General features: G+C 31.3%; 1 protein-coding gene across 6 annotated transcripts in view; it reads right to left on the bottom strand.

Annotated features, from left to right (window-relative positions):
- The window catches only part of LOC122502184, a 149,424-nt gene that overhangs the window by 10,883 nt on the left and 114,051 nt on the right, over positions 1-24,490 (bottom strand). For 2 of the 6 annotated variants that reach the window (XM_043612132.1, XM_043612115.1), the window contains 2 exons: positions 7,174-7,320; positions 5,757-6,032 (listed from right to left, as the gene is read on the bottom strand). In XM_043612132.1, the coding sequence (XP_043468067.1) occupies positions 5,757-6,032; positions 7,174-7,320 (423 nt within the window). The remainder of the gene's footprint in view (positions 1-5,756; positions 6,033-7,173; positions 7,321-24,490) is intronic. The other 4 variants (XM_043612140.1, XM_043612147.1, XM_043612124.1 and 1 more) reach the window with 4 other exon arrangements.

Raw genomic sequence — 24,490 nt, 5'->3', positions numbered from 1 at the left:
TACTCAATTACATTGCTTACTATTATTAGTATCTGTACTGACTTTGAGGTGTAAACATATTAGTTATAATGGCTAGTGAAGATTCGAAGCAGCAGTTCAAAAATAATTTTAACTCAATAATTAAGAATTATAAAATATTTTCGCAAGAAAAATATGACGAAATTTTAAAAGATGTTGTTAATATAAAATTGAATGGTGCAAAAAACAGTCTTCAGTATAGAAGAATGTATAAATATGACGTTTTGAAAGTTGGTGGATTGTCGAAATTAATTTCAAAGTGCACGAACGGTGAAGTTAAGTACATTGTGCCGGCAGAGGAAATATTTGATATCTTGGAAGCAGCTCACATCGCAACTGGTCACGGAGGTCGAGATCGTATGCTGTCTGAAACTAGCAAGAAATATGCAAATATTACTCGTGAAACAATCACAAAATTTCTATCGATGTGTGAAACATGCCACCAAAAAAAAAGTCAAGAGGAAACGTGGTTTAGTTTTTAAACCAATTCTTCACAAAGAAATGAATAGTCGATGTCAAGTCGATCTCATAGATTTACAATCACAAGCTGATAATAATTATAAATTCGTCATGGCTGAACTCAAAATTGTCCACGGAAAACCAAGACATAGCCAAAGCCAGGGGTCGGTTGAGAGAGCAACTCAAAATGCCATAACAGTTCGACGTGTTGCAACAAATAATAATTTTTTACTTTTTTATATTTGCGAAACAATAAAATAAGTTAACTCTACCTATACACTCCATTCTTTAGTCAATTTCTCGAATTGACTAGGCATTTCGCGAAATGACGAAGCCTTTTTAGGCAAATTGATAATTTGCCTAAAACGGCCCCGGCAATTCGCGAAATGCCTAGTCAATTCTCGAAATGCCTAGGCAATTCGAGAACTGCCTGTAAATCTCTAGGAAATTCGGGTATTTCCTAAATTCTTAGGCATTTTTCGAATTGCCTAGGCATTTCGCAAAATGCCTGGTCTTCGGGTTTTGCCGGTAACATATATATATATATATATAAATTTTTTTATTACAAATAATAATATATAATTATGCGACAAATAATGAAAAATTTTAATTAATTAGTTAATAATAATAATTTATTATTGTATTTTTATGATATACCTATTAATTAATAATTGATAATAAATTAATTAAATATTTGATGTTATTGTTGGTGAATAATGTTTTTAAAAATCTTGAAAATTTATGCAAGCTGACAGTGAAAAATTATTTAATTTTTCACGAATCATCGATACGAGTCTTTCTAAGTATCTTAATTCAAAAGATTTTTTATAATTCATGCAAAAACGCGGCTGCACTCTACACGGAAAGAAAGTTATTATATTAGTTATTATATTAGAAGTTTTAAACTTTAATAAAAATTATACTATATTTAGTAAAGTTATATCAAATATCGAAAACTTTTAACAAATTTTAATATAACTTTACTAAATTTTATATAGGTACGTTTTGTTAAAGTTTCACAGTAAAAAGAAAGTCATATTTTAAAGCAGGAAAGCAGCCTTAAATTAAGATACAACATTTTTGTATCCTTTAACATTATAGCAGACAGTGCTGAATTTAAGACCGATCTTAAATTAAGATTTACTGTGTTAGTTTTGTTGATAGCAAAGTTTTCCTTTGTCGCATTTTGTCCTACACTTGTAAAATACTTTTATAAAATTTAATAATAACATCTTTCCGTGTAGTGAAAATAAACACAAGTTTATAGTGAAAGAACAGTTATATTAAATTTTTGTAACAGTGTTCTAGAACACTGTAGGAACAATGTTACTTCAAAATTCTATAACTAAGGCCGTAGCAGTATAAGCATGTAAAAAGTGCCCCCTCTTGGATTGGGTCCATATTTAGGGAATAATTTTGACCTATTATGAGACTTATTCTCACCAAGTTTCAACTCGAAAAAAAATTTTGTTTTTGAGTTATACAATTTTTTTGAAAAATTCAAAAAAATTCAAAAATTTTTTTTCCCTTCAAAATGGTTAAACCGATTTTCATGAAAAAATTTTTTTTGTACAATACAATATGAACAGTTAATAAAAAAAAATTTTCGACCAAATTCTAACAAAGAAAGTCAGTAAAAAGTCAGTAAAAAAAATTTTTTTTTTATTTTTCTTTAAAAAACATTTTTTTGAAAATTTTTTTGCACCACCGACATTTTTTTTCTATAAAATAATAGTCATTTCAAGAGTAACATATATTTTTTGCAAGATGATTGAAAGGGTACTTCATACTTTAAAAAATAAAAAACCGATTTTTGGCCCCTAAATAGTACAGTTTTCTATATAAACGAGGGGCCGACATTTTTTAAAATTACATTAAAAATTAATTAATACTTAAATTAAATTTCTAAAAAAGTTAATAATATATGCCTGTTTATTGTAAATATTGATTTTTTAGTCAACTTTTCAAAAAAATTTACAAAAAAATAAATTTTTTTTGAAGTTTTTTCAACTTTAGCATATTTTTTAATAATTGTAGAAAAAATTTGAAATTTACATAGGTTTAAGTTTTATCTTTAACTTAAGACCATAAGAGTTTAAAAATCTTAATCGGTTCGTGAGATCCCAATATATATGTATAGAAAATATCTACTGCTTTGATTCAAAAATAATATTTGTTTGAATAATTGTGTTTAATTCAAATATATTTTCTGTTTTGGTTTAAACAAAGAATATGTTTAAAAATGTTATGTTTGATCCAAACTTAAATGTTGATTAGAAATAATTTAAAATCAACCATAAATTTTGTTTGAATTGAATATATTATTTCTATAAATGAACCAAAAAATATGTTTGAATTAAACTGAAATTTGTTTGACTGTATAGCAAAGATATTTTAAGTTTGATTTAAACAAAATTTTTTTGAATCAAATAAATCGATTTCTCAGTGATTGACATGTTTTTGGGCCGTGCGCGTGCAGCCGTACCGGTAATTCCCGACGGTAGTGTACGTCCATTTACTTTATTAATTAACCTTGTACATACTAAAAAATCAATATTTACAATAAACAGGCATATATTATTAACTTTTTTAGAAATTTAATTTAAGTATTAATTAATTTTTAATGTAATTTTAAAAAATGTTGGCCCCTCGTTTATATACACGGAGAGAAGAGTTGCAGTAAATGTGACAGAACGCGTTTAGTAAATCATTTAGTGCACCGGTTAGTGGCGCCAACTGTATGTTTAGTATAATACACTACGACACATCTCTGTTTAGTAGAATATACTGTTTGCTCAGTGTATCTTACTATCTTAATAAACAGTGCAGTAGATGGCACTGTCTGTACCGTCAGTCCAAACCTAACGATTCTGTTTAGTAGATTTAACTGCCATGTCAGTAGAATCTACTACGCCCTTCTCTCCGTGTAGAAAACTGTACTATTTAGGGGCCAAAAATCGGTTTTTTATTTTTTAAAGTATGAAGTACCCTTTCAATCATCTTGCAAAAAATATATGTTACTCTTGAAATGACTATTATTTTATAGAAAAAAATGGCGGTGGTGCAAAAAAAATTTCAATAAAAAAAAATGTTTTTTAAAGAAAAAAAAAAAAAAATTTTTTTACTGACTTTTTACTGACTTTCTTTGTTAGAATTTGGTCGAAATTTTTTTTTTATTAACTGTTCATATTGTATTGTACAAAAAAAGTTTTTCATGAAAATCGGTTCAACCATTTTGGAGGGAAAAAAATATTTTTAATTTTTTTGAATTTTTCAAAAAAATTGTATAACTCAAAAACAAAATTTTTTTTCGAGTTGAAACTTGGTGAAAATAAGTCTCATAATAGTTCAAAATTATTCCCTAAATATGGACCCAATCCCAGAGGGGGCACTTTTTACATGCTTATACTGCTACGGCCTTTAGAACAAATGTTACATGTCTGTTATAGAACAGATACAGAACAACTGTTCCAGAACAAATTTAGAACAAAGCTCTAGAACTGTTCTATAATAAAATTGTAACACTTATTCTAGAACACTGTTCTTTTTTTGGTCTAGAACAGTTATAGTACGTGCACACTTGGTGTTGACTTGCGTAAAGTTTTATAATCTCGTCTGGTACTTGATATGACAATTGGATTTCATTAACTCGTTGAATTCAGCGCTCAACATCATCGTCGTCTTCTTTTCCAAACGGCGGAATCAAAGTTGCGACATCTCGATATTTAAAACTAGGTATTTAATTTTCCGCCTGACGCGGTGGCGCTGTGGTCCCCCACCTTCAGCACCAAAATTCACTTCTCTCATCGTGTTGATCACTGCTCTTGTGGTAGCCGCAATCAAATCCTCTACGTTCATCATGATTGGTTCACGTCCGTGCAGTCGACCTTGTAGCATATTCGGAACGTGATTCTCTCCTAGATCTTCAATTTCATTTGAATGAAACGAACTGGCATCGTCTTATGTATCTCTTCGTCGGCCATTTTTAATCCACAGTTTCACCTCTCTGTTCACTACAGCGCCCTCTTTTCTTAGCGCGTCTCGATGCTTCTCGAAACTTTTATTCACGTATCTCGACACAACGAAATTTTCAATTGATCACCAGTCACTAAAATTAACCCGTATTTAATGATTTTCTCAATTTATCTCTTTCACAAGTTATTTCCCTTTTTTAACAAAGGAAAGCGATCACTACAAGAAATCCGGTCTCAACGCGATCCCACAGCGTGCACACACCACACGATGCTCGCGTCCCAGTATTCACGACTATTTCTCGTTACACAACACGAATTTTTTGAATTTATCCCACTTCTGAATCTGAAGGCTAACCGGCATGATAAAAATCAAGAACTCGGATTATCTTCGAATTAGTTTATTTATTAAAATTGAAATTACATTTAAGAAAGTGTTTACTCTCAGACCTCTGGAGAGTGACTAACCAGTGATTAACTATAAAAAGTTGGTGGGTCCAGAGAGAATGCTCGCAACTCTCCCCCACTCTAGCACTTGATATCAGCGCCACGAATGTATCGCGAACTGATTTAAATTGCAAATAATAAAGTTAAATGATTAATCGCCTTCACATGTAATATTCTCTTAATATAACAACGTAATATTACCTCCAGGCGGACATTTGGTATCTCAGTAAGATCACTGTAATATTACACACGGAAAAAAATTTCTTATAGAAAACACAAACTTTTTCGTAAAATATACAAATAGGTTAAGTTGTGCTTTATGCAGGCGAGTTTTGTGTTTCCAACAAGCTGGTTTGTGTGTACCACAAACCAATCTGTTATAACACCAAGAAATCCACGCATGCGCAAGAAAATTCAAGTGAACGTCTGCTTGTCGTCTGCTGCGTGACTGTTTAAGCTGTTGAATCATAAACTGAAGTTTGTGACAAGACTCATTCTAGTTTGTGTATTTCCCAAACTCAGCCGTTTGTGGATACTACAACCGCCGTTCATAGATGGCACAGGAAATCTTGTAATTTTCACAGGAAATTTTTTTCCGTGCAGTGTAATATGATGAATCTCCAACGTAATATTACAGTGATGTCAAGATAAAGCTTACGTGCTGTTTGGGAGTGTGGGTGAAAGTGAGAGTGAAGGTGAGAGTAAGGCTTAGAGTGTGGGTTATAGTATGGGTAAGATTGAGGGCAGGAGTAAAGGTGATAGTGATTTTAATAGAGTGAAAGTAAGAGTGAAGTTGATAGTAAGGGAAAGAGTGAGAGTAAGGGTTAGGCTGCCTCTTTTAGATAAGAAAAAGATTTTTACCTTTGTCAGGAGTTTGAGACTGGATTGTGTAATCGCAAAATTCACTACCAAGTGATAAAATATCTTTATGAGGCGATTCTTCTTCAACTTCTATAATACGTAATGCATAGTCAATTTCTTTATGGGTAATTACTAACAATACCTTTGTTCTTGCTGATAAGTTATGTTCAGTCACATTAGCTATGATGTCAAAAGTGTAAATTCCTGGAGAGAGCATTTTAATAACTTTCACTTCTCCAGATATTCGATCAATAGAAATTTTTTCATCTTCACCTACTTTTTATATTAAAATAGTTAATAATATATAAAAATACTGTAAAATATGATATACACTACCCTCCACGAGTATCAGAACGATTACACGCGACTCTATGAAAAAACATGCCATTACTTTTTCAATCATATCTCGTAAATAAAAGGAGATACAAAAAAATCTTAAATACGGTTTGAAAGCTGATTAAATTTTGCGTAAAATAAACCGTCATTAAAGTGATTTCGTTAACTATTTTTTGAGTTGTAGAGTGAGAAAGAAATAAAAAAATTATCAAATTTTCTCATTTTTGTCTCTTGACTTCAACTTTTTCAAAAATCTAGAAAAATGTAGATAAAATTTTTCTAAAAACACAGAAATCTTCGTTAGAATTTCAGCTTTAATATAAGCCTTCGAAAATTAAAAAAGATTAATCCGTCTTCGATACATCATTAAAAATGTGAAGCTGTGTTACGACCGATTGGTGCATTGAAATTCAACTGTGACGAATCGACTCTGGCTTCGCGCGGCAGCGAATGAGAGAGAAAGCATGGACGAATTCATGCAGGGGAACGATGAACTTTCGAGTTTCTTTATATTACTCGTGAAACATCATTATTTATTATTTCCCAGCGTAAATCCGTCCCTGTTTTCTCTTCCATTCGCAGCCACGCGAAGCTAGAATCCAGTCGTCACAGTTAAATTCCAATGCACCAATCGTCGAAACTCGGCTTCACATTTTTAATGATATATCGAAGGCGAATTAACCTTTTTTAAATTTCGAAGGCTTATTTTAAAGCTTAAATTCTAACAAAGATTTCTGTGTTTTTAGAAAAATTTTATCTAAATTTTTCTAGATTTTTGAAAAAGTTGAAGTCAAGAAACAAAAATGAGAAAATTTGATAATTTTTTTTATTTCTTTCTCACTCTACAAATTAAAAAATAGTTCATGAATTGACTCAAAAAGCATCATTACCTTTTGAAAAAAACATTATGTTAAAGGAAGTATGAATAAAAACGTATTTTGTCAAATATCTCAAAACAACCCAAAATGTAGATATGGTGTTTTTAAATCAGGACGGCAGTACTGTTAGATTCATTTTAAACTAGTCTTTTTATATCATTACATTATTTGCATTTTTAAATACTATTGAAAACTTTTCTTACTTGATTCGTATCTAATGCTGTAGTTGATATCACCATTGACATTTTCTAAATCAGCCTTTTCAGCTATTAAAGTACCAGTGAAAGAGAAATCTTTTTCTAATCTGTGAAATTCACTTTTAAAATACAGTTTTGGTGGAAAAGTTGAATCTGGATAAATATAACGAGCAATATTATATGCAATAAAATTGTCCTTGCGAAAAAGTATAACACGTAAAAAATGTCATGCATGCAGATTATCCATATAAGATTAAAATAATACAATTATAAATTTTCACATAAAAATTAGTTACGCGTTCAGAAGGAAGGTATCTAGAAGCAAAGAATGTTAGGTTACAAAGGTTTGTAAATTTTTGAATGAAAATACAATCATGAGGATCAACTGTCGATATAGCAGACAACTAATGTTTTAGTCTTCATTACAATTTAATTACTAAAAGCAGCCCTGTTATAATTTTCGCCTTTTTTTAGTGAGTTTACAGAATTAAACTTTTCTCTTGGGATTTAAGTTAGTTCCCATGAGTATTTTGGATTGTCTACATCCCTTAGTCGCCCGCTTTTCCTCTTGGTGCTCTGCCGTCAGCCACGCACTGTTTGAATTCCAGGGACAAGCATTTAATAGAAACCCCAATCCCAATTGGGCACAGGCCCAATAAACTGTTTCCTAGCACCCGCTTTGGCTAGTTCATCCACTTTGTCGTTACCAATGAATTCACTGTGACCAGGGACCCAGAGAATGGTTGTGCGGTTAATACCAGCTATCCTGTTTAGTGCTCCATGGCAATCACCGAAAAGCTGTAATGTTGTTACATATTGTTTCAAGGAGAAAATTGATGCCTTGCTATCCGAAAGAATAAAAATATTTTTATCATGAAAACTTTCTAGGGCCCCGACAGCACCATGGAATATCGCCATAATATCGGCTTGTAACACAGTAACAGTGGACCTTAGCTTATACAAGTGGTCCACTAGTGATGTTACGTGATAGATTCCTGCACCGACTCCATTCTAACTTTTTGATCTACCTGTATACCAGACATCACAATCAGTTGGGATGGTTGTCAGTCCATTTATCCAATCTTCTTTGGTAGGTATATTGATCTTATACTTTTTATCAAAGAGGTACAAAGGAACCGTCTTGTCCCTGATCATATTGAGAAGAGACCTTCCCACTAAATTTTTAGGGAGACGCCATCTGCCCACCTCCCTGCTGTCCTCAGGACCGCCAAGTCTCAGGGCAGCCTTAGCCGCTACTGCTTTCAAGGTCCCACTCTGATTTTTACATGGCTCATAGGAAAAAAGGCAAGCTTTCCATTGGGATAGGTTATAAATAAATAAAAAAACCGATTTTGAGATATGTTGAAATTAAGAATTTGACCTTGAATTTCAAGGTCAAATTAAAAAAAAACTTTTTTTTATCACCACCTTGTAGCTCGTGAAAACCCTTTTAAAAATCACTATTCATACCTTTAATTTGATTAATTTTACTTATCAATATATTAAATATATTAAATATGTTTCAAGAAATCTAATTATTTGGATAAAAAACTTTAAACACGTTTTTCTCGAAAAGTTGATTTTGGTAAGTAGGTCCCTTTTCTCAGACCCGGTCACATATAGCTATACTACATTGTACTGCACGTTAAAGCATGTATTCGCTTCGCTTGCCAAATACATCAGTATGCCTATTATGCTTATAATTTTATTTAATTTGTAATTTTTATATAATTTCTTTTACTTTTGGGCTACACAACAATTTATTTTTCTCATTGCTTAAATAAATTAGCCAAATTTAAATGCACTTTACTTTAAAATATTACATTTATAATAACAAAAAAATATCCCGGAGAATTAGAAGCGCTAGATTTTATAGCAAAATTCGAAAGTCGAATGCTCTCGACCGATATTAATCCTGACGACGCACTTCATTCACTATCCAAAGTTTTCACGGATAACGCGTACGCATCGTTTATTACATTCCTTGTAATATTACATTCCGTGTCATACTTGGCACGCGTGGAACGAATTCACAACAAAATTCTGCCTTTGAAACATATTTTCGAATCATTTTTAAATTGTGAAAGTGAAGAATGTGAAGCATTGCGATATACAACACGAATGCATTCAAAATCAGTTTGTTTTTGTTTTTTTATTATAGTTCAGTTCACGTAAAACATTTGCTGTCAGTTATAAATAAATCGTTGTCAAGTGATGTTATCAATTCTTGACATGAAGATAAAATAAAGTTTTTATTCACCGAAAAAAATTAAATCTCAAAATGAGATGAAAATTCCACTTAACAATTACTTTTACATTTTATTTTCAATATGCGAATATTCATCTTAAAAAAAGAGGATTTTATTTATCAGTTTAAGAACATTTTGATTAAATGACAACCTTTAATCTTTCTTCTTTGATTTAAATTATTCTTTTTCATTTGAGATTTTTCTTCTATAATTGAAATGATTCCTCTAGAAACGAAAAAATTGTTAATAGTGTTTTTTGTTTTTTTTGCGCGCACCTTCAAATTGCTTGAAAGTGACAGTTAAAAAATAAATAATGAACATCGAACTGAGGAACCTTTTATGTGAAGTGGGACTACCAAATTACATCTGTAATTTTGAAAGTAATAAAATTTTAAGATTTCTTTGTTGCTAACTTTCTTAAATCAACATTTATTTATTAATTGCAATTTGTAGAGCATAAGGTTCTAAACCTTCAAACTCTTAAACAAATTCAAAAGATTTCATTTCTCTTGAATCAACTAATCGAACCAATTGGAGATTTGGCAATTCTTTTAGCACATTTAGAAGAGATTCAAAATACGAAGGTAAAATAAACGAGAAATAATATTATAATAAAATAAAATAGAAAGACATAAATTAATTAAAAACTAAAAATAAAAAATATTAATAGTAAAATAAAATCCAAAAAAAAAATTAAATTAAATCAAAAATAAAATCAAAAATTAAATCAGAAATAAAATCAAAAATAAGATTAAAAATAAAATCAGAAATAAAATAAAAAAATCAAATCAAAAAATGAAATCAAAAAATAAAATCAAGAATAAAATAAAGAATAAATTCGAAAATAAAATATAAAAAAAATCAGAAATAAAATAAAAAAATAAAATCAGAAATAAAATAAAAAAATAAAATCAGAAATAAAATAAAAAAATAAAATCAAAAATAAAATCAAAAATAAGATTAAAAATAAAATCAGAAATAAAATAAAAAAATCAAATCAAAAATCAAAAAATGAAATCAAAAAATAAAATCAAGAATAAAATAAAGAATAAATTCGAAAGTAAAATATAAAAAAAATCAGAAATAAAATAAAAAAATAAAATCAGAAATAAAATAAAAAAATAAAATCAGAAATAAAATTAAAAAATAAAATCAAAAATAAAATCAAAAATAAGATTAAAAATAAAATCAAAAACAAAATAAAAAAATATTGTGTGCTTGTTTTAGAATGATTGTTCTGAACCTTCCAATATAAGAAATCCAAACTATATATCAGATCCTTTATTATTAAGTGAAAATGTATTGCGAGAAATCAATCAAAATCGTATTGTGCAACCAGAATGCAGCTAAAAATTTGAAGTTGTTAAAATAAATTTAGTTAGTAATCAAGTTTTTGATAATAATAATCAAGAAATCATTAAGAGTCCTCCAAAGTCCAAATGCGTCGAAGAAATTCAAATTGATGAAGAAATTGAACAACTCAGCTGCAGTGAAAATGATGAAAATTTTCTAAACTCCAAGATCAATCAAGTAAACCTAAGCGCATTTGTAAATGGATTGTGAGTCAAGAGATTTTTCAAATTGTAAGATTTGATTTTAAAATATTTTCGTAAAACCCCCTAAAAATATAACCTATAGAATAATTTTTTTATTCTAAAAAATTCTATTTGATATTGATATTATAAAAATGTTTTCGTTTATAGAACCTTAAAGATATTTTGAAAAATTCGCGTAAAGGAAGGACAATTTTACAATATTATCAAAAGAATAAATTGTTAAATTCACAATGCCGTTCCCATTTGGTTCACATTGTTGGTGAAAAATTATTAGAGCTTAATAGAAAGTTAGTTTAATAATACAATTAATTTATACTTATTATTTTTTCTTTATTTATTGTTATTTTTTACTTTCATTTTGTATTTATATTGTATTTTAATTATATGTATATAATATTGTTATTATATTAATAATATTTTTTATTATTTTATTTTTTACACACAGCCCTAGTGCAAACGATTACGAACAAGTTGACACCAAAATTAGAGAAATATTTAGTTCTGAATCTCAAGTGAGTTTCATAAAGTTTTATGGAATTTTGTAATTACTCTTTCATTATGTTACCTTTTCTTTTCTCTAGTACGTTTATTTTATACGCGCAAAAACTAACGGAAAGAATCAAAAAAATCATGAAGGAAAGTTGCCCAATTACGTAAGGAATGTAAAATATCGTAATGCTAAATTACTACTCGAAGAAGATGTACTAAATGTTGAAGATTCGGATGAAGCAGAAGTAGATATTGTATTAACAGAAGACATTGATGTATTAAACGCTGTTGGATGGTTGAAAGAAAATTTAGAACCTTGGTCTGATGTTGAAAGGAAATGGAAATTCACACATCAGTTTCGTTTAAAAAGTTTAATTTCTTCTGAAAACACATTTCTTCCGATTAATCAGTATTATGAAAACTTTAAGGTCCTAAGATTAGTGTCAGGATACACTTTGCTTGAAGCAGACTTTGAATTGAGGTATCCAAACTCCGTTCAAGCATTATTTTCTAATTGGAGCATTAAACAAGGAGTATTGTTAAAACTGATTGGACTTGAATGTCATTCTGGAGAAATAAAAGACACTGTTAACAACTTTAATTCTTTTACAAATGGTAAACTAATATATTTGACACATTATATGAATATTACTGATATCCAGTTTTAGTTTTTATTAAATAATAATTAATTTTTAGATGAAGAAGATAATTTACTGCTTCAATTAATTCCTCATCTATTTCCTAATCAACCAAAGTCAAGGGGTAAAAAGAGTAATTCAGTTACACCGCGTCCAACGCAAGTAGAATGTCAAGAATCTTTTATTCTTCATGTAACTGTAAGTTATGAAATTTTACCTAAAAATAAATAAAAACAGTTTATAATACTAAAAAAATTAAATGAATAAGTTAAATTTAATTAAAATTAAATTAAATTAATTGAATTAAAAAAAAATGATAAATTATTTTCGATTACAGTCACCTAATGACATTGATGCTGCTATAATAAGACGATTAAATCAAATGAATAAGAAACAGAAACTTCAACCTTTCGTTTTGTGTGTTGGATCAACTCGTGCAAATTTGTCAAGAAGTTACTGTATTATAGATACCATCAAGTACGAATTTCCAAATTTGAAGAAAGCTTTCGACGTTTGCTTTAAAGACATCTTTGCTCTTCATACGGAGTATTCACAAGAAGCTGTTCAGCCTTGGCTTTTTGTCCAACAAGCGCTCTACGATATTTTTACAGAGTTTGATAAGAAAAATGTAAATATTTCAACAATGGTGGGAAATTTTAAAACTTTAATGAATATTCAGCGAACAACTGAAATTGCAAACTTGGAAGAGCATTAGAAGAGCATTAACTTCAACAGTAGAATTGGTTACAATTTTACAATTAAATTAAATTTAACATTGTTTTTATTTTTAACACAATAATTCTTACTACATTCGAATTGAAACTGCGAAAATGGGCTACTCTTGCTTTGCGTGTAAACATTTTCGATGCTTAAATGTTGACAGCTTAATTTCTCATATTAAACTTTGTCACAAATCAGTCGATATATATAAATGTACAACTTCTAATTGTTTAAGATCTTATAAGAGTTTAAAATCGTTCACAAATCATTTTAAGGACAAAATAATACATTCCGAATACTCAGAATTTTCTAAAGATAATCCCTCTTTCTTAGATTTCAGTAGAATGAATATTGTTAATAAAGATGGCACTGATTCCAATTTGTTTCAAAATACTGATAAAAATAAATTTGATGAAGGTTCAGAAATTGTAGAGTACAATCCTTCCAATATTGAGCTTAAGGAAGACGTTGCGAATGCTGCACTTCTTTTCACATCAAAACTGTATTCATCTAGTACAGTAACTCGTAGCACAGTGCAAGAAGTTGTAGAGGGTGTTTCAGAATTGTTAAGAGGTTCTTACGTTTCATTTCTTGAAAATAGAGTTTTAAATATTTTAAAGTCAAATTCTGTGCCCATTAAAGACATATTAGATATTCAAACTGGTTTTCAATCGATTTCAAATCTCTTCGATGGTCTTGAGACTGATTATTTGAGAATTCAGGCTTTAAAGGAAACCGAAATGTACATTGAACCAAAATCATATATTATTGGATCTGAATATCGCCCTAAAAAAGATGATCAAACAATACAACTGCAGCATTGTAATGTATATGGTCAACATATCCCCATGAAAGAAGTTTTATCTCGATTTCTCCAGCTGCCTGGAGCACTTGAAAGTATTTTGAAAAATCTTGAAGAACTTTATAGATCCAAGGACAATGAATTAATTACAAATATTGTTCAAGGAGAAATGTGGCAAAAGAAGATTAAAAAATTTGGTGAAAAAAAAGTCATTCCAATTCTTGTTTATTTTGACGACTTTGAACCAGATAATGCTTTAGGATCACATGCTACAGAGCATAAAATTGGAGCTTTATATTATTCTATAGCTTGTCTTCCTACTGAATTAATGTCGAAAATTCAAAATATTTTCCTTGGTTTGCTTTTTCTATCAGAAAATAAAGTTTTCGGGAATGCTATAATTTTTAAACCTATAATAGACGATCTTATTGATTTAGAAGAGAATGGAATAGAAATTAATGGTCAGAGAATTTATTTTTGTCTTTGCGCAATTCTCGGGGATAATTTAGGACTTAACGAAATATTAGGATTTGTAAAAGGGTTTAACGCAAATCATCCTTGTAGAATATGTATTGTTCACAAAGACAAACTTCACTCGCAATTATTTGTTGACCCTTCTCTTCTTCGGAATTCTGAAAATTACAATAATGATGTTAAGAAAAATAATGCATCAGAAACTGGAATTCATGAAATGTGTATGTTAAATAGAATTCCTAGTTATATTGACCCAACTGAAAATCCTCATTTAGATATTATGCACGACGTTTTTGAAGGTATTGCAAAATATGATATGGGTGAAATTATTTATTACATTGTGGCGGTTAAGAAATATCTTGATCTTGTTACTTTAAATGAACGCATTCGAAATTTTGATTATTCTTTAGTAGATGATGGAAACGTAATACCTACTATCTCAGAAGAAAATTTGCGTTTAAAAAAAATAAAATTATCTGCTTCATAAATGCTAACATTTGTTAGAAATTTTGCTTTGATGGTCGGTGATTACATTCCTGAGGATGATTCTGTGTGGTGTTTATTCTTACGACTTAGAGAAATTGTAGATTTTATAACAGCTCCCTACGTTAACAAGAAAATGACAGAATATTTAAAAGTAATAATATCCGAGCACAACGAAATGTACATTTCATTATTTAAAAAAACCCTTAAACCGAAATTTCACAATATGGAGCATATTCCTGACATGCAATTGATACTTGGACCTTTGATTAACATTGAATCTCGTCGCTGGGAGTCGAATCATAGACCTTTTAAACAAGCTGCTCATATCTCCAATTCGAGAACCAATTTGCCATTAACGTTGGCTACGCGATTTCAATTACAACAATGTAGTAGATTTCTTTCTAACGAACCTTTAAACATTCACCTTGCTTGTGGTCCAACTGCGTGTAACAATGAAACACTATGTTCTGTAGAGTAATATTCTACGTTTCGAAATATCTTGCCAAGTACATTGACACAATCAAAAAGTACAGTAATAAACTGGGTTTCAATAAAAGGCACAAAATACGAAACAAATATGGTACTTGTATTGAGCTTTAAAAACGAATTCCCTGAATTTGGTGTAGTAAGATTTATTGTACTTCAAGATAATATTGTCTATTTTATTTTGTCGTTGTTAAAAACAGTTGGGTTTGATAATCACTTTTACTCATACGAGGTAAAATATACGAAAAAATGGAAGTGTTGTCAATATAAAGATTTTTTTTATTATCTTCCACATAAAATAATAACAGCACCTCGAAGTGGATCAAAAATAATGATCACGCCTAAATTCAAATTTTAATTTTTTTGCTTTGGCTAATTGTTATTTCTCAAACTGTTACATTGCACATGTTAGATTTAAATCATTGTTTATGTATAAGGTTACTACAATAAATTTGTATTTTTCAATCCATGTTGTAATTTGTATGATTTTGATAGTGTATGAAACATTTGAAAATAAAGACGTATTAAAATTAAAAAATGTATTAATAACTAACTCATTTTTAGAAAAAATTAATATGAAAATGTTGCTGAAAATAAATACCTTACATTATGTGACAAATAACTCAAAAAAATATATAATTTAATAATATATAGTTTCATAAAAGTCACGTTATTGAAATTAATTAATTAATAACAAATTATTTGCACTGAAAATTAAAGTTTTGAAAAATTATTTTTGTTTTATTTAATAGTAACCTTTTATGTTACCATTATTTAGAACTTTTATTCTTAAAAAATTAAATTTTTTTAAAATAACGAATATTAAAAACTTTTATTAATTTATTATAATTTGTCAACAGTGCGATGTTTTTGAAACCTAATTTTTTTTGTTAGAATTTAGTAATATTTCAATTAGAATAGAATTTTTGAGCATCACAATCTGCATTTTGCTTTAAAAATTTATTTAAATAATGCATAAACCTTTCTGACTTGCATATTATGCATTTTATTTTACATTATCCAAAATTTAAGGTATTTTTCATAAATTGAAAATTTTTGATATTTTTATTGTATTAAATTACTTAACCAGTGTTTTTGTCATGTTTCGTTCTCTAAAATGGTTTCTTTCTCTGTAAATAAGTTAATCCAAATATTAAAGGGTGAACTAACCCATGTAATTTTTTTTAATTAAATAAAACAGGTTAACATTTCTCCATTTGACGTAAGATTGAAACAAAATGAATAATTCTATATTTGAAATTATTCCTCTCAAAAACTAAAAAAGGAAAATCCTCTCAATTAGACAGGAATATTTTAGTGCCCATATATAAGAGGAAAAAATGCTGCAAAAGAAGAGGAATCTTCTAAAATTGAGAACTTTTTTTTTCGATGTTCGTTTGAAATCGAGTTTCAATTATCAATTCTTTACAGTCTTACTCAATTTTGTCAGACGCGTCAGTTCACTTTAGAATCGCCTTCAACACAAAGTACCAGAGGCAAATCAACTTGACAAAATTTACACAGCTCTTAAAGCCGAATTAATAACACACTTTGAACGTGACACATTTAATACTTACGATGGACTAATTTCTCAAATTTGTAAGTATGAAAATAAAATCTCAGTTATGCAATGGTCCACAAAACTGCGTGAGTACAATTAAAAACGAAAAAGTAACACGCGCGGTAAAACACACCTTAATGCGAAAAACAATTCAGGACAAACTAACGAAAAAGCGTAAACAGAGTCATCCACCGACACGAAACCCGATGACTCTGCTAAACAAACAAAAACTACAAATAAAAAACAAACTAAACAACAACAACAATCTCCTAATAATAATAAATATGAATCTTACATTCAAACCATTGCATATTTGACATTTAAGATTTCCAAAGATTACATGCCTCGAGATTGCCACCAGCGTTAGGTTCTAAACAAGCTACACCTAGCCCGCTTCTTCCCGCACTTCGCGCAGATCCTCTGGATCCAATTCTTCTTGCCCCTCAAGCTCTGCTTCGTCACAGAAAGGGGGGAAAAACGCGGATCACCTACGCGAAAAAAGACGATAAAGACGGAAAATCTAATCGCAACGGAAAGCGCGATAATAATAACATGGGTAGAGGAAGTAACTTAAATAGGGGCCGAAATCAGGGTACCAACTGGATCAAACCACCAGGCCCTTATTTCGTACAACTCCTACCGAATTACCCTTACGGAACACAAGAGTCAGAGCAACAGACAACGGAATCCGCGCAGCAACCCCAGCAGATACTAATTATGCCACAAGTAGCTCCGACACCTTGGCCCAGAAATTATAATCAAAATTTGGATAATAATCCAAAATTTGCGTGTCACGTCATAATCCCTCCACACAATCAAAAAACGATGATAAATATCTACTACGAAAATTTATTGCGCCGAGCAATGGACGATTTGCCAGCCCCATGTTATTGACCTACGAGAGGACGGCAAACCGCGTGTTTTCATTGATTACCGACGACTTAACAGTCACAAAAAAATAAGTGTATCCGCTACCCAGAATGGATAGCATACTCGACGCGCTATCAGACACCGTGATCATCAGCACAATCGACTTCACCGATGCGTTCCACCACATACCGGTCGAGCAAAAATCGCGCCAATATACCGCTTTAACTATCCCCGGTCGTGGACAATTTGAATAGGTTCAAATGCTCTTAGGCCTCACGAATGCGCCAGCCACGTTTCAGGCTTTTACTGACAGACTGAAACAAAAGTTTGTCGAGTATGTGCGCAAACACTGCCTCCTGGAAAGATTAATCAACCAAGTACTGACCGAGAGTACTTGATCACGTGCGTAAGTAGACCCTTGAGAGGTGCCGAGTTGAATTACACGACCACCGAAAAAGAATGCTGAGCGCTGATTGACTCGATTAAAAAGCTTCGTTGCTACCTCAAACTTACCCTAGGGCAGATTTGCTAGATAGGCCTTAGAGTTTTCCGCGAACAGGGTAAAAATCGAGCAATGTAAAGGCACGATGAACGAAGTACGCGATACTGTCTTTCGTCTTTACGAAGACCCAGCGGAAGACCTACCTTCGACGCAAATCAATCTCGCTATGAGCCAATCATGGTACGATATCATGAGGCAAAGGATTCGTAAAAACCCCGCAAAATACTAAAGTTATAGAATAGATTCGAACGACGATCTGTTCAACTATCGACCTAATCATTTAAAAGAAACAATAGGTGATAACAACATGTGGAAGAACAACAACTTTAACAACGCGTCGTTAAACAATCCAAAATTCTTCCCCACCTCGCAGAATTCCACGATTCCCCTCAATCTGTGCATCAAGGGATTAATAAGACCTATCACTCGATATTAAATTCTTATTACTGATCCGGCATACGCGAAGATATTAAGCGCTATACTAAGAAATGCGAAGTTTGCCTTGTTGCAAATCGGACAACTCTGCCCCTTCATGCACAGAAAAAAAAGTTCACGAATCTCTCGTGAACTAGTATATCACTTTTGGATGGGACACAAAATTCTTGAAAATCAACAAACACAGTTCGTCAAAATTTTATCAACTCCTTCACTAGAAACAGAGTACGGTTTCCGTACTTTTCGTCAAAGTTAACGAAAAATTCGTAAACTTTTAAAAAATGCTAAAAACAAGAAAAAATAATTTCCAGACACTACTTTTTTATAGTATTTCACTTAATTTGATAACTTGACGCCTATACGCACCAAACTGCACAGAATACACAATTTTATCGCCATTAAAATTCGTAATTCGCTTAACGGGATTCGAACTTAGTACCCTGTACCCTATAACATAATATTTCTAACAACTAACCGCCACGGCTAAATCTATATACACAGTACTTTTGCAAACGACACGATTAGCTTTGTCTGATGTAAAACTCAGGACCGTGCAAAGTAGAAAAAGACCCTTGTCGTAACCTTTAATTTATTTTATGAATTATTTGTTACACAAAAAAAATTACCACACAAAAATATTCACTAAATAATAAAAAACACTGTTTCTAAAAAATAATAACTTTTATCAAAGAATTTGCCCGAATGTAAACACCGATGACACCGACTGAATGATGAATGCTTGATCAGCCATACTTGATGCGCATTGCGAACTGCGCATACTACTGAAACTCGCGAATTCACGATTTTTTCGTGAACTTGTACCTCTACTTTTGACGAACTACTCATCCTTAACACAGTTTATCAAAAATGCATTAACTTTGTTTCAGTTTTTCGTTGACGTTCGCCATTTCTAATCAAAAGTGAATGAAAATTTTAAAATTTTGTGTCCCATCCAAAAGTGATATACTAGTTCACGAGAGATTCGTGAACTTTTTATTTCCGTGTGCCCTCACGTATCCACGCAAATTCACCGAACCTTGGGAAGTGGTATCGCTCGATATAATATGCCCCCTACCACGCTCAAAAACGGGAAAATCCTACGTGTTATTCTGCGAAGATACCTACACACGATACATAGAGTGCTTTCCATTGTCAAAAGCAGATGGCCCCAAAATCGTCAGTTCATTAAACGTCCTGATAAATAAATGGAGAGCCTCACGGATCTTTTTGACGGACATTGTAACAGAGTTCGTTAATCGCGCAATTACCAAATTTTTACGAGAAATCGGGACAGAACAACAAACTATGCCAGTCTACCACCCACAATCTAATCCGTCGAACGCGTCAACAGTAATCTCAAGACTATGATCGCCAGTTTACTTGGTGAAGACCATCGCGATTGGGACAAGCTACTGGGCGAAAACCAGTTTTCTTATAACACTACCGTTCATTCTTCACTCTGAGTGTCTCTCGCATATCTCAACTTTTCCCGCGAACCTAGGCGCACTGGTAAACCACCGCGGTGGTTTACCGTGCGATGTCAATGACGACCTGACTGACGCTACTGTTCATCACTGACTTGAGTGCATTTCTCGAATAGACGATTTGCTAAAGAGGTATCGCGATCGTCTCAGAAATTCTGTCACCCATGGTAGTCATTATCACCGACATGCATGGGACGAGGTTATGTAAATACCACGTTGATGATCTAAAACTTGCAAAACAAGGATTACGGTCACGACCTACGTTGTAATTTCGTTTTCAGATTTCTGCGAAAGATCATGTATCCAAACGCCCCCAACAACGCCAATGACATCACACCTACATCGGAACTGTCCCTACTGTGCCTCAACTCCACCTTGGAAACCAGTGAATCCAATTTGGATTTCATTGAGGAGCCTTCCGGATTAGTTCTTCTCAAAAAGAGAGAGTTGGAGTCGCTTTTATCTACTCGTCGCAAATGCAGATAATCGACAGGTTACGGACCTGGAGGAACAGCTATCGAGGAAGAAGGAAACTCCTTCGCGGACCAACAGCAACCGCGAAGATCAAATTCAAGTCTTCGTCACTCTTACTAATTTAGAGGCGCGATCTTAAGGGAGAAATAAAAGTTCTCTAGGACCAACTTCAGGAGTATCGACAAGAAGCCAAGAAACTCGATGCTTTTAATTATGATTGGGATGACCTTTTTCAGAGTCATGACAAATTAAAAACACAAGAGAAACTTGCTTCGCAATACAAGCGTCTGTTCAACGAGAAAATCACGGAAGTCCACAAGGCTCAAGCCGAACTGCGCGAGCCTTTCCTTCACCCGAAACTACCTGCGAGTTGACTCAACTGCGGCCAGGAAGGTCACAGCCAGTACTCTTGCTTGAAAGAGTACACTGGAAAATTCTGCCAGGAATGCTCCGCAACAGGATTCAACACCCAGGACTGCCCTTGGCCACACTTTTCGAAAGGAATTCCAAAGATCCCAGAGAGTCAGAGATGCTGTCACTGTAAGGTGTCCAAAAATTGTCCAGATCCCGTCTGCCCACTCTGCAGAAAAGTGATAATAGCGCAGAATACCAAAAAGCACTATGATCTCGCTGTTCAAGTAGAAAAGACCTCCATCTCGAAGCCTAAAGCGCAAATCAACCACGCTTCGCCTGGTCCATCTCACGCCACAGACGACAACGTACAGTGGGACCAAACTGCAATTTACTGTTCATATTAGTCTAGAGCCTTCATTTTTTAACCGATTTTAATGAACTTTGTTTTAAATGAAAGATTATTAAATTTGGAAGAGATTTGTTTAGGCCGAATTTTAAATTTTAATTTGTTTATATTTATTTTTTTATTGCAAAGTTTAACAAAAGCATCTATTTTTAAAAAAAGTTATCTCCAGCGTCTATAATCGAATGGCACGTGCTAAAAACTTTTTAGAAACACACCTAGAGTACTCTGTAAATTGTAAAAAATTTGTGCTGGTAAATATTCGAATGTTATAAACAATTTATATTAACAAATAATTAAGTTTACAACAAATTGTTAATGTGGACAAACGCTTTGATAAATTTTGATGAAATTGTATACTTAAGGCCTTTTGGGGTCGCTGATTACGAATCTGTAATTAGTTTCTCAACATTTTGAATGAACGATATAGTGTGTAAGGTGCTTTTCTAAAAAATTGATTAGATGTACTTAAAACTTGTTTCTCGAAGAGGTTTCTTGGGTTTATTTCTTATAATGAAAAACGAATCGTTCTCACTTATAGGTGGAAAAGCTTCAAGCCATCTCGCGGCAAAGATGAAAAGCTCATACTTTTACCGCGAAATTGTAATCACTATAAGACTACCAATCTGTGCTAAAAATCCTTACACTATGCAGAATTTTTTTAAAAAATTTAAATTATACGATGATGTTTAAAAATTGTTTAAAGCAATAATATTTTTTAAATTTGTTAAAAAATTTATTATATATTGATGGATTTAAACATATAATACTTTAAAGTGTACAAATTAATGACAAGTTGTAAAAAATTAATACATTTTTAAATTATTCAGCATCAAAATAAGTATAAATGAATAAAATTATCAAAACAAGACTATAAAAATCTTCAGTAAATTTTTTAACCTTTATTTAAAAACGTATATAAAATCAATTTAAACATTAACGTATAAAACAATTTAAATTTGATTTTTATCATATTATCAACGCCATTTTGTATTTTTAAAAATCTGACGTCATATTTGTAATTAGCGACCACAAAAAACCCCGAGTAACGATTTTTAGACAAATTGAATCGATTTAAAAAACAGCATCCGCCATATTGGATCCGCCATTTTGAATTTTGAAAAACCAACATTGAATTCGTAATCAGCGACCCCAAAAGGCCTTAAGTATACAATTTCATCAAAATTTATCAAAGCGTTTGTCCACATTAACAATTTGTTGTAAACTTAATTATTTGTTAATATAAATTGTTTATAACATTCGAATATTTACCAGCACAAATTTTTTACAATTTACAGAGTACTCTAGGTGTGTTTCTAAAAAGTTTTTAGCACGTGCCATTCGATTATAGACGCTGGAGATAACTTTTTTTTAAAAATAGATGCTTTTGTTAAACTTTGCAATAAAAAAATAAATATAAACAAATTGAAATTTAAAATTCGGCCTTGACAAATCTCTTCCAATTTTAATAATCTTTCATTTAAAACAAAGTTCATTAAAATCGGTTAAAAAATGAAGGCTCTAGACTATTATAAACAGTAAATTGCAGTTTGGTCCCACTGTGCAACGCCACTCCTAATGATACGTCCAAGGGAGCAATAAAAAAGTGGGCCAACTCTACACTAACCTTTAGAGACTCTCTCTGTCTTGAGAGAGGTCCCATCCGTCAGTCAACCAATCTTGGGGCTTTCGACGACCAACGAGGACTCAGATTCATCGTCTACTGATTCCACATCGCAAGCCACCAGAAGAGGTTAATCGCGCTAAAGACAAATTAGCTTAAAACTTGTTACTCGGATGGTTTTGGGGTCGCTGACCATGAATCTGGAATCCAATTTTCAAAATTCGAAATGGCGGATCCAATATGGCGGACAATTTTTCTAAAAAATCATTAGATTCGCTTGAAACTTTTAACTCGAGGGTTTTTGGGGTCGCTGATTACGATTATAATGTCCAATTTTTAAAATTAAACATGGCCGCTCCAATATGACAGACGAATTTTTAGTTGAAATTCGATAATCACGTTCTTTAGCCATTAAAATACTTAAAATATTTTTAATGTTTTCCAACTTTTACCACGTGGTGGTAAACGTGGACTGGAAAGTCTTTTTTTTAAATATATTTTTTTCGATATAATATATTGATATGTAAAATTACTCGAATTAAAACTGTAAATAATGATTTTTGAAAGGTTTTACAAGAGCTGCAAGCTGGAGATAAGAAAAATTGTTTTTTTCAATTTGACCTTGAAATAAGTAATGATTAAAATTTGTAAATCCTTTTTTATTCGATTATCGGAAGAGTGATAAATGAAACAATGTTACATTAGTTCTGCAACGTTTCGGTGTCTTGGTTTAATGATTAAAATAAAACATATACATTTCCATTTTTTGAACTTTTAATTCAAAAATTATAATTTCAAATAAAAAGAAAAAAAATACATAAAAAATAAAAAAAGAAAAAAAAATAAAAAAGTAAAAAAAATATAAAATTTAAAAATAAAAAAGAGACTTTCCAGTTCGCGTTTACCTCTATGTGGTGAAAGTTGGAAAACATTAAAAATATTTTAAGTATTTTAATGGCTAAAGAACGTGATTATCGACTATCAACTAAAAATTCGACTGTCATATTGAAGCGGCCATGAACCCTCGAGTAACAAGTTTCAAGCGAATCTAATGATTTTTTAGAAAAATTGTCTGCCATATTGGATCCGCCATTTTGAATTTTTAAAATTAAACTTCAGATTCGTGATCAGCGACCCCAAAAACCCCCGTGTAACAAGTTTCAAGCAAATTTAATGAGTTTTTAGAAAATTGTCCGTCATATTGGATCCGCCATTTTGAATTTTTATAATTGGACTTCAGATTCGTGATCAGGACCCCTAAAACCCCCGAGTAACAAATTTCAAGCTGAAAGTGTTTACACTTTTAACAATTTCGTACTTTCAAATCAAATTTTGAAAAAAAATTGAACTTCAAACTCTATTTTTGAGCCACCATTTTAATTTTTAATTTTCTCTATAGTCCTATCTTCTAGGTTATATATCTATGTCACGTTATTTGTAACATTTGGAATTATTTTTCCGCTATTTCATAGTAGAAAAAATTGAAAATTAAACAAAAATTGGAAAAAAATTGGACTTTTTTTATAAAAAAACATTAATAACTTTTTTGTTTATAAATTTTTGATTTTTTTTAACGCCATTCGATAGAGCGTGTATGAAAAAATAAGAAATGATGATTCGTGAATTTTTCTATTGATTTTTGAGTACTGAAATAAGTCCTCAAACTTCATGACAAAATTTTGTCCATTTGGGTGTTAAAGGGTTAATAAGCAAGTA

Source organism: Leptopilina heterotoma, unplaced genomic scaffold, assembly GCF_015476425.1.
Source record: "Leptopilina heterotoma isolate Lh14 unplaced genomic scaffold, ASM1547642v1 Lhet_106, whole genome shotgun sequence".
In the NCBI taxonomy this organism is placed as follows: domain Eukaryota; kingdom Metazoa; phylum Arthropoda; class Insecta; order Hymenoptera; family Figitidae; genus Leptopilina; species Leptopilina heterotoma.
This window is presented reverse-complemented; position numbering and strand designations above follow the sequence as displayed.